At 62.3% G+C, this 11,195-nt stretch overlaps 1 protein-coding gene across 4 annotated transcripts; it reads left to right on the top strand.

Annotated features, from left to right (window-relative positions):
* The first annotated feature begins 426 nt into the window (after positions 1-426).
* CUNH7orf26 (chromosome unknown C7orf26 homolog) lies at positions 427-9,997 on the top strand. 4 transcript variants are annotated; one of them, XM_036424405.2, is made up of 6 exons: positions 427-866; positions 2,008-2,172; positions 4,608-4,773; positions 7,356-7,874; positions 8,917-8,956; positions 9,377-9,997. In XM_036424405.2, exons 1-6 carry the CDS (start codon positions 699-701, stop codon positions 9,576-9,578), a joined length of 1,260 nt encoding a protein of 419 aa, XP_036280298.1. In that variant the 5' UTR covers positions 427-698; the 3' UTR covers positions 9,579-9,997. The 4 variants fall into 4 exon arrangements, with proteins under 4 accessions (XP_036280298.1, XP_036280296.1, XP_036280297.1 ...); XM_036424403.2 differs by having other exon boundaries at positions 1,951-2,172; XM_036424404.2 differs by having other exon boundaries at positions 427-896.
* The last annotated feature ends 1,198 nt before the right edge of the window (positions 9,998-11,195 follow it).

Raw genomic sequence — 11,195 nt, 5'->3', positions numbered from 1 at the left:
GGGGACAGGAACTGGCAGGGAGGCGTCATTTGACATCGTAGCCCCTTGAGCTCAGACGAGATACATTCTTTAAAGTGAACTGCCAGGCTGGGCCCGTGCCCTGCGCTGCCACCTGTGCTCGGTGGTGTGGTGGGAAGGGACAGTGAACGTGTAGGCTTTGAGCCGGCCTTGGGGACAAAGGGAGCGGCGTCTGCCCGTCTTGCGGGGGCGGCGGAGGGGAGCCCAGGGCCCAATGAGCCTGGATGGCGGGTGACGGCCTTGGCCGCGGCGGGCGTCCACCTGCGCGCCCGGGGCCCAGGGCGGTGACGCGACGCGGGGGCGGGGCCTGGGCCTGCGGGCGGCGCCCTTCCGCGCCCGCCGCCAGGTGGCGCCCTCCCGAGAGCGGGCGCTCGGCGGGCGGCTTGACCCCTGCGGGCCGCCGTCGCCGCTCGGCAGTCCCCGCCGTTCGCCTCCGCGGCGTCGGCTCCCGAGCTCCGCGCCGCAGCGCACCGGCTTCCCCGCTGGCTGGCGGGCGGGATGGCCCCCTGAGCGGGCCCGCGCCGGCAGCGGCGGGCGGGCGGGCGCCGCGGCCCAGGCCCGGCGCGGCGGGCGGGGCGCGGGCCGCGGCCTCTTTGTCTGCGGGGCGGCGGGCGCGGCCGCGGGGCGCGGGGCGGAAGTCCCGCCGCGCTCGCGGCGCCCCGGCCCGCGGCGGCCGCGCCATGAGCGACATCCGCCACTCGCTGCTGCGCCGCGACGCGCTGAGCGCCGCCAAGGAGGTGCTGTACCACCTGGACATCTACTTCGGCAGCCAGCTGCAGAGCCAGGGCGCGCCGCTGCCGCTCGGCGACCAGGGCCCCGTGGAGCTGCTCGAGGAGTTCGTGTACCAGGTGCCCAAGGAGCGCGGCGCGCAGCCCAAGGTGCGGGCCGGCGGCCGAGCGCCGCCCTCCGGCTCCCTCTCCCTTCCCGTCCCCGTCCCCGTCCCGTCCCTCTCCCTCTCCCTCTCCCTCTCCCTGTTCCTCTCCCTCTCCCTTCCCGTCCCCGTCCCCGTCCCGTCCCTCTCCCTCTCCCTCTCCCTCTCCCTCTCCCTCTCCCTCTCCCTCTCCCTCTCCCTCTCCCTCTCCCTCTCCCTCTCCCTGTCCCTCTCCCTCCCCGTCCCCCTCCCCCTCCCCGTCCCCGTCCCGTCCCTCTCCCTCTCCCTCTCCCTCTCCCTCTCCCTCTCCCTCTCCCTCTCCCTCTCCTCTCCCTCTCCCTCTCCCTCTCCCTCTCCCTCTCCCTCTCCCTCTCCCTCTCCCTCTCCCTCTCCCTCTCCCTCTCCCTCTCCCTCTCCCTCTCCCTCTCCCTCTCCCTCTCCCTCTCCCTCTCCCTCTCCCTCTCCCTCTCCCTCTCCCTCTCCCTCTCCCTCCCCGTCCCCGTCCCCCTCCCTCTCCCTGTCCCTCTCTCTTCCCGTCCCCGTCCCCGTCCCTCTCCCTGTCCCTCTCCCTCCCTGTCCCTGTCCCTCCCTCTCCCTCTCCCTCCCTGTCCCTGTCCCTCTCCCTCTCCCTGTCCCTCTCCTTCTCCCTCTCCCTGTCCCTCTCCTTCTCCCTCTCCCTGTCCCTCTCCCTCCCTGTCCCTCTCCTTCTCCCTCTCCGTCCCCGTCCTCCCTCCCTGTCCCTCTCCCTGTCCCTCTCCCTCTCCCTCTCCCCGCGCGGCCACGAGGGTTCGCCGGGCTCGCTCCCGCCCTCGGTCCCGCCCCTCCGGAGGCCTGAGCATTGCCCTGCGGGTGCCTGACAGCCGTGCTCCCCGCAGGGCGCGCCCGGCGCTGCCCGGACGTGTGGTGACACCCCGGAGCCGCGGGGGATCTCCCCGGCACCGGGCTTGGGGGGGGGGGGGGCAGTGCCCTGGGGAAGAGAGCGACCTGTTTTCTAACTGTGTGAACCCGTGTGCCTGTTACTGCTCCGTGTCTCATCGCCTCTCCCGGGTTTGTTTTTATAGAGATTGAATTCACTCCAGGAGCTCCAACTGCTTGAAATCATGTGCAATTATTTCCAGGACCAATCCAAGGACTCTGTCCGGCAGATTATTTTCTCATCCCTTTTCAGCCCCCAAGGGAACAAAGCGGATGACAGCCGGATGAGCTTGCTGGGAAAACTGGTCTCCATGGCGGTGGCTGTGTGTCGAATCCCAGTGCTGGAGTGTGCAGCCTCCTGGCTCCAGGTACCTCTCCCGACATGGCCTCCAGCCTCCAGGAGGGATGTGCCAGGAACTGGGTTTCTTGAGGGGCCCTGGCCAGGTGCTGTCCACTTGGTGTCAATAGCCCGCATGCTGACGCCCCAGACCCATCTTTATATACAAGGGAGGAATTCTGGAGGAAGCAGTAGTTTGTGATGGTACATTAACTTTAAAAAGTAAGGCTCTGTCTTCAGAACGAGTGAAAAATCACTTTTCTTGGTTGAAAATGATAGGTAGGATCATGAAATCAACTATGCAGATAGCCTTGGACATGTTTTGTTTTTTTAAAAATATATATTTTATTGATTTTTTTACAGAGAGGAAGAGAGAGGGGTAGAGAGTTAGAAACATTGATGAGAGAGAATCATCGATCAGCTGCCTCTTGCACACCCCCTACTGGGGATGTGCCCGCAACCAAGCCAACGCTCTATGCACTGAACCAAACCGGTTTCGGCTGGGGTTTGTTTTTTTAAGATCATTACCTGTCACCGTGGCATGCTCGCTTACTTTCTGTACAGTTGGGTCAGCCAGCATGGGTGCTGTTTGCATTGCTGTAGGATGGCATTACAGCGTGGGTGGCTGTTCTAACGGACAGGGACCTCAGAGCTTTCCAGAGTGTTCTTATTTATTTACCTTTTACAGAGGGAGGAAGGGGGAGGGATAGAGAGATGGAAACGTCCACGAGAGAGGAACGTCATCAGTTGGTTGCCTCCTGTACGGCACCCACTGGGGATTGGGCCCAAAACCGAGGTACGTGCCCTGACCAGAATCAAACACGGGACCCTTCAGTCCACAGACTGTCAAGATCACCTCTATCACCCTAACCGGTTTGGCTCCGTGGATAGAGCGTCGGCCTGCAGACTCAAGGGTCCCAGATTCGATTCCGGTCAAGGGCATGTACCTTGGTTGCGAGCACATCCCCAGTAGGAGGTGTGCAGGAGGCAGCTGATCAATGTTTCTCTCTCATCGATGTTTCTAACTCTATCGCTCTTCCTTCCTCTCTGTGAAAAAATTAATAGAATTTTTTTTTTATGTGTTTAAATATTTTTCTTGTAACTTTTTTTTTTTTTTTTAACTCCTTGCCCAAGGATATGTTTTTATTGATTTGTTTTTTTTGGAGAGAGAGAGCAACATCTATGTGAGAAACATCACATGCCTCCTATATCCACCCCAACTGGGAATTGAACCTGCAACCTAGGAATGTGCCCTGATCCAAGTCAGTCTCAGCAACCTTTTGGTGTATGGGGTGACGCTCCAACCAGCTGAGCCACCGGGCCAGGGCGTCTTGTAATCTTTCTTACCGTTAAAATTTGGCTAGTGAGCCTTGGCCGGGTAGCTCAGTTGGTTAGAGCATCGTCCCCATACACCAGGGTTGTGGGTTCGCTTCCCAGTCAGGACACATAAGAATCAACCAAGTGGAACAACAAACTGATACTTCTCTCTGAAATTAATTTTCAAAAAACTTGGCCAGCAGAAAGATACGTTTATCTTTGTAGTACACAGGCAGATCTCAGTGGAGTCTGATTTCTGGGCCGTCTGTGACCTCTATCCTTTGACAGCCTAGTGCAGTCAAAGTTAGCACCTTGTGACCCATCACAGAATTTCCCCTCTCTCTCCCTCCCTCCCTCTCTCTCCCTCTCTCTCTCTCTCCCTCTCCCTCCCTCTCCCTCTCTCTCTCTCTCTCCTCTCCTCTCTCTCTCTCTCTCTCTCTCTCCCCCCCTCTCTCCCCCCCCCCCCCCCCCCCCTCTCTCTCTCTCTCTCTCTCTCTCTCTCTCTCTCTCTCGGCACAGTCGGGCTGGCATTCTGGCAGAAGGAGAGCAGATGGGAGCAGCAGGACGGGGTCTCTGTGGTCTGGGCCGGGGTTCGCCTCGCTGGGAGGGCTGAGCCTCCGCCCGAGATAAGGCAGAGGTGGATGGAGCGGCGTCGTGGGCAGAGTTTGGCCTGAATGGGCCGTCTGGCCTGCGGTCTGCTTGCAGTGTCCCCTGGAGGGTAACAGCATGGCCTCAATCAAATCGTGCACCTCAGTTTTCCTATTGGTAGAGGGGATAACAGTGTCTGCCTGGAGCGGCGCCTGAGTGTGAAGGAACAGGCCGGGTAGGGGGCGGGAGTTGAAAGCACAGGGAACGGTGAGGACAGCACGCCTGCTCCCGGAGGCTCACGGCCAGTCACTGCCCGGCGGGTGGGGCTCGGCCGCAGTCTCCCAGGGGAAGATCAGAAAGATCAGAATGATCTTTCCCTGGGAGACTTCGAAGCTTGTGGAGAGGGCAGGGTAGCAGGTACTTCAGGCTGCGCATCCGCTCCCGCCCGGGGCAGCCTCGTGGGCGCGGAGCTGGTCTGCGGGCGGGAGGTGCCAGCTTCCGGTCCGGCCCGCCGGAGGGCTCCGCCAGGCTGGCCCCGTGGTGACGCGCTGTGCCCCGCAGCGGACGCCGGCGGTGTACTGCGTGCGGCTGGCCAGGGCCCTGGTGGACGACTACTGCTGCCTGGTGCCCGGCTCCGTGCAGACGCTGCGGCAGGTCCTCGGCGCCAGCCCCCGCTTCTGCTGCCAGTTCGTCACGGCCGTCACCGCGCTCTACGACCTGTCGTCAGGTAGGCCGCTCGCCCGCCCTCCTTCCTGCCCACACCACTCACAGGTGCTTCTCCCTGAACCGTTTTAAAAATTTTTAAATATATTTTTATTGATTCAGAGAGAAAGGAAGAGGGAGAGAGATAGAAACATCCATGATGAAGAGAATCATGGATCGGCTGCCTCCTACACGTCCCCCATTGGGGATGGAATCGAACCCGGGACCCTTCAGTCCGCAGGCTGATGCTCTATCCATGCTCTAAACCGGCCGGGGCTCCCTGAACCTTTGAGTTTGTTGCCAATGCCAAGCGCTGAAGCATGTGTTCGCCTCACTTATGGGGCCATGATGTCATGGCCGCCCCGAAGACAGGAGGTGTGAGAGGCCGGTGCTCGCCGTCTCCCGGAGCCTGGGTCAGACCCCCGGGGCCAGCGCGGGAGCGTCCGTCACGGAGCGCGTGTCACTGGTCTTTGGGTCCAGAACAGCCCCCCGCGTTGGCGGTTGTGTCCGCGGACATGGACGGCTGTGGTGCAGCCTGTCGCTCTGTCGGGCTTCCGGGGCTGTTTCCTGTGAGAAGGTTCGCAGGGAGCACCTCTGCCGCGGTCCTCCCTCGCCGGGCCCTGTCCTCGGCGCCTCTAGCCGGGCAGCGTGCCCCTGGGCCTGCTCCTCTGAGGTTTTTATTTATTTATTTATTTATTTTTATTTTTTTGGTTCTTATTTTTTTTTAATGTGTTTTTACTGACTTGAGAGGGGGGAAGGGAGGAAGGGAGAGAGAGAAACATAGAGGTGAGAGAGAAACATTGACCGCTGGCTCTTGCCTGCCCCCTCTGGGAGATGGAGCCCACAGCCAGGCATGTGCTCTGCCCAGGAATGGAGCCGGCGAACTCCTGGTTCCTGGGATGATGCTCGGCCGTCTGTGACGTTGACCCAGTAGCTAGCAGCTGTTAGCAGCCGGGAGCACTGTTCAGGCTTTGCTTTCCAATAAGAAAGACTTAGTAAAACCTCGTTTACCGCATCCTCGTTGCCCTTTCCGTCTGCTGCTATTCTCGGCCACAGGGACAGAAACTGGCCTCAGCATTGGGAACGGGTGACCAACACGGAAAAGAAGTGATGTCCAGAGAACACCAATAACGTTCTAGAATGGACGTGGGACGTGGTCTTCCTCTCTCAAGCCAGTGTGCGAGTCGGGGTGTCAGCGGTTTCTCTCACACCGTTTGGGGCAGGGGGCTGCACGTGAGAAGCTGTGCCTACTCACTGGACCAGCTGCCGCGTTTGGAGAAGCGGGATCCCCGCGCGCAGGGAGAGGCAGCCCTGGAGGCCAGGCCGGGGCGCTGCCTGCGGAATGGCGGAGCTGCTGGGAGCAGAGAGAGAGTCCGGGGTGTCTGTGCCTCAGAGCCACAGGGAGCTGCTCCCAAAGCCAGCAGGGCCTCAGGCTGAAGGGAGCGGAGGACCAGGACGGGGTCTGCTAGGAAGGCCCAGGGGTTATGTGCTCATGCCAGAGAGAGGCTGTGAGACTGGAGGCCCCTCAGCTTAGGTTGGGGGGGGGGGGGGGCAGTGTATGCCAGAGAGAGGCTGTGGGACTGGAGGCCCCTCAGCTTAGGTTTGGGGGCAGGGAGCAGTGTATGCCAGAGAGAGGCGTGGGACTGGTGTTTCCAGAAAGGAGTGTCGGGGGAATTGGGATCACACACAGGGTCGCCCACTGTTCATGTTGTCACGTCAGAGTCCTAGGCAGCTGCTTCCTGTGTGGCCATCACTCAGCAGAGGGGGAGGGGGGATGTGGTGGCATCACACCCAAACCGCAGGCACAGTCTCAGGGAGGAGGGCGTGTCTCCGGAGAATGAGCCTCGGGAATCTGTCACCGATGTTCCCGACCCCCTGGGCCCTGAGCTGAGGGAGCACAGCCTGCACAGCCCCTCCCCCGCCCCCCATGCAGCCAGCGAAGGGCATTGCACGCTGCTCCCAGGGCCATGCCGGGGGCCGCGTTCAGAGCCCGGCCACCCGGGGTCAGTTGGGCCCGGCACATCCGTGTGAGGAGTCCTGGGGAGGTGACTCCCGTCCCTGTGCCTCGGTGTCCTGGGGTGTCAGGGTTAACGAGTGCACTGTGGAGAGGAGCAGGCCGGTGCCGGGACACCGAAGCCCACAGGAAATGTCCGCGTCCCTTTTCACTCTTCCCTGTCTGAGCCGCAGAGCGCCCGGGCCCAGGCTGCTGCCCAGACAGGGCTGAGGGGGCTCTGGCTGCTGGCGTCACCGGCCGACCTCTGGCCGCTCCTGAAGTCCACGTAGCTGCCACGTGCCCTGGGGGGGGTGCCAGCACCAGCCGCAGCAAAACCTCCTCCGGGAGGGGCGGCCGCGGGTGAGGCGGAGACGTGGAAAGGGGAGTTGGACTGAAAAAGACACAGCGGACTTTCCTCGAGGCCTCGTGGCGTTCTCGGGGATGGCTGCGTTGACGAGTCTCTCTGAGCCCTGCCTTGGCCAGGCGGTCCTGCCCGAGACAGGAGTCCCTCGTGGCGGGATGGCCGGGAAGGGGACAGAGCGGACGAGCGGAGTGGATAACGGGCGTCTCCGTCTCGGGGGCCGGAACCCCCCTGACGCGGCCTGTCTTTGCAGACGACCTCATCCCGCCGCTGGACCTGCTGGACATGATTGTCTCCTGGATCTCCGAGGACTCGCGGCTGATCCTCATCACCTTTTTAAATACTCCGATCGCGCCCAACCTCCCCATCGGGTTTTTAGAGCTCACCCCGCTCACGGGACTGATCCGCTGGTGCGTGAAGGCCCCGCTGGCCTACCGGAGGAAGAAGCCCTCCCTGGCCAACGGCCACGTCGCCGCCAAGGCCCCGGACGCCGCGGCGCCCGACAGGGACCCCCAGCTGCTGTACTCCAGGCTGCACCTGAGCGTGCTGCAGGTGCTCATGGTGCTGCAGGTGCACCTCACCGAGAAGAACCTCTTCGGCCGCCTGGGCCTCATCCTCTTCGACCACATGGTCCCGCTGGTGGACGAGATCAGCCGGCTGGCGGACGAGCTGAACCCCCTCCACGCCTCGCAGGAGATCGAGCTCTCCCTGGACCGCCTGGCGCAGGCCCTGCAGGTGGCCATGGCCTCCGGCGCGCTGCTGTGCACGAGAGGTGGGTGGCTCCTGCCTCGGCCTTCCCGGGGGCGCGACCCCACAGCCCCCCACAGAACACGGGGCCCTGGACGGCGCCGGGTGCTGCCTCTCCGGGACTCCTTCCCGGTAGGGAGCGTGGGGAGGGGGCGGCTCGGACATCCCCGGGCAGAGCATGTGATCGTGCTGTCGCCGTGGCGCCTGGCTGCCGCTGCAGGACCCGACGCCTCGAGGGGTGGGAGCTTAGCATCCGTCCTCGGAGGCGGGCTCCTTTTCTGCGAAGATTCCCTTTCATTCCCTCTTTGAGGCATGATTACCGCGGGAGAAGGCATGGGCTGAAACGCGTAGACATTCCGCTCCCTGTGGAAAGGCGCCCTAATTCTCCTGCGTTCAGTGCTTGATGGCTCTCGGGTGAAGGAGCCTGTGCTGATGACAAACCTGTGTTCCCCCTCTCCCTGTTTTTTGTGTTTTTGGGGGTGAGGGTCGTTGGTTTCAGAGAGAGAGGAAGGCAGAGGGGGAGAGGGAAACGTTGATGTGAGCGGGAAGCATGGCTCAGTTGCCTCCCATACGCACCCTCCTCGGATCAAACCTACCACTTGGATACATGCCCTGACCAGGAATCGAACCAGCAACCTTAGGTGTTGAGGGCGACACTGCAGCCAGCGGAGCCACGCTGGCCAGGGCTGTGCTCCCCTTAGGGCCATTGGCTCCCAGCAGCTGCCAGGCCCCCCGCCGCCCAGGCCGAGGTCTCTGGTGACGGGCTTCCATTTCACCAGCCGGTCCTGCCGCGGGCGGCTGATCTGCTGGGGAGAGGCCGCCTTCCGGCTCTGACACTGCCCGCCGAGCTGCCCCCCAAGCGACGGTTCTGTCTGGGGCCCCACGTCTGTGAAAGCGAGCTCGGGCTGGGGGGGGGGTGTAGAACGCAGCTTTTGAATGACGTCCGGGAGGCGGCGCCTCCGGCCGGGTGGCTGCTCACCAGTCCCTTCACACTGGCACCTTCAGAGGGCGCCCAGAGCCTTCCCTCGTGGCCTCCGTCTCCCTAATTCCGCGTCTCTTGGTTTCAGAGGACCTGAGGACCTTGTGCTCCCGGCTGCCCCACAATAAGTAAGTGCCCTCTCCGGACCGCCAGGCGGGTGGGGCTGGGGGGAGCAGGGCAGGGCGGGCCCCGTCCGAGCCTGCAGGTCCACGCCTCTGTGTAAGGAGGCCCTAAGGACTGACGGTAAGCGGGGACAGATGGGGTGGCGGACCCACAGGAGAGGAAGGCCACGTCGGGGTACAGCAGAGGTCACAAGGTGAAGCAGGAGTCGTCTTGCTGGAGTCGAGGAAAGAACTGGCATCAGTGGAGGGTCACGCTCACTGGGCCCTCGTGCACCTGCCGGCTGTGGTGGCCACAGACCGCCCTCCGTCTCCCCGGCTGGGAACCTGTGTGTCTGTCCGCGCATCCCCCAGGGCCTCTGGTGCCTGTGTGCGGGCTGTGTCCGGGCCTCACGGGGACCGCGCTAACCCTCCTCCTTGTGTCCGCAGCCTGCTGCAGCTGGTGATCTCGGGGCCCGTGCCTCAGTCGCCCCACGCGGCCCTGCCCCCGGGCTTCTACCCTCACATCCACACGCCGCCACTGGGCTACGGGGCCGTGCCCGCCCACCCCGCCGCCCACGCCGCCCTGCCCACGCACCCCGGCCACACCTTCCTCTCGGGCATGGGGTTTCCCTTCAGGCCCATCCGCTAGGCCAGCGACGCCGAGCGGCACTGCCTTCGCCCGGCGGAGAGCCCGGGAGGACGGGAGGCGCGGCCCTCACAGCGCTGTCCTGGCGGAGATCGGGGCCAGCACAGGCCTGGCCACGCGGGAGAGTCCAGGCGGACAGACGAGGAAACGAGCGTGTCCAGCCTCCCTCCACAGAGCCACACGGCGTCCTCGGAGACGCCATCCTGAGCGCCCGCCCGCCGTCTGCCCGGGGACACGTGTGAGTGCACGAGCGGCGTTTGCACGTCCACTTGCCAGGGGGTGCGCGCCTGCCACAGCCCGGCCGCCCCGCACTCTGCCCGGGCCGTTCGGGGCCCGTGGTGCGTCCGGCACCACGGAGGGGCAGCTGGCCCGTCGGGTCCGGAGTTTTCTTTCCTGTGTTCAATAAACCTTTTCTAAACATCGCGTGGCCTGTGGGCTGTATGTCCGCAAGGAGGGGCGTGTTAGCTGCTGCCCTGGACAGAACCGGAAAGGCCCTCCTGTTCGGTGCCGTTGCCCGTTTCTCGCTGCGGAGAAGCCTGGGCGCGGGCAGGACTGAGGGCAGCACTTGCTGTGAGAAAGCATCCACCGCGCTCGGCTGGTTTGGGGTTTCGTCCTGGTGCCAGGTGTTCCTGAAGGGACCGGAGACACCTGTCGGGACTCGTGGCTGCCAAGACCAGGACGCGCAAGCTCTTACGGGCACAGAGGCCCAGCGCATGCAGTTCCTGCGGGACGCTTGGCCCTCGCAGCCCGGCTCCCTCCAAAGGCCGTTCGCTGTCCGGTCTAATTAGCATATTATGCTTTTATATATATAGATGGTGGGGAGCCAGGCATGCCACCGGCCCCCCGCCCGTGGTTTCCATCAACTCATTCACCCCTGAAGCTAGAACACAGGAGTTTTGATCCCCATTTGGGAATTTTTGAGTGCAGAGGGCCGTGAGGTGTTACGAGGATTTGCACCCAGTTTGCTCATTTAAATTACCTTTCAGTGGTTGTCAGGATACTTCAAGGTTGTCCAACCATCACCACTACCTTTTCTTATTTTTTAAAAGTTAAACATTGTGGAAAGGATCTGACTTTACCCCTATTGACTCATTCGCTCCTGCCCACCCCAGGTCTTCACCACCCTATTGTCTGTCCGTGGGCTATTTACTTGAAAACATTTCCTCATCCCCAAAAGAAACCCCATACTCAGTAATGGTCGCCCCCTCCTCCCAGCCCCTGGCAACCATCTTATTTCCTGTCTCTGTGGATTGGCCTTTTCTGGCCATTTCATATCAACAGCCATATGACTGGTCATTTGTGTCTGGCTTCTTCCACTGAGCACCACGCATCGTGGCAGGTCAGTACTTGATGACTTTTTCTTTGAATTCTCACTGAGGATACACTTACTGATTTTAGAGAGGGAGGGAAGGAGAGAGAGAACTATTGATGTGAGAGAGCATCGATTGGCTGCCTTCCGGAAATGCCCCAATTGGGGATCGGACCCACAACCTGGGTATGTGCTCTGACCAGGAATCAAGCCAGCAACCTTTTGGTGCCCAGGACGACGCTCCAGTGGACTGAGCCCTGGCAGGGCAGGACTGTGTTCCTTTTGTGGCCAAGTGAGGGTCCGTGTGTGGA

The sequence above is a fragment of the Pipistrellus kuhlii genome, unplaced genomic scaffold, assembly GCF_014108245.1.
Source record: "Pipistrellus kuhlii isolate mPipKuh1 unplaced genomic scaffold, mPipKuh1.p scaffold_m20_p_8, whole genome shotgun sequence".
In the NCBI taxonomy this organism is placed as follows: Eukaryota; Metazoa; Chordata; class Mammalia; order Chiroptera; family Vespertilionidae; genus Pipistrellus; species Pipistrellus kuhlii.
The sequence above is the reverse complement of the archived record's forward strand: the minus strand, read 5'-3'. Positions and strand labels throughout refer to the sequence as shown.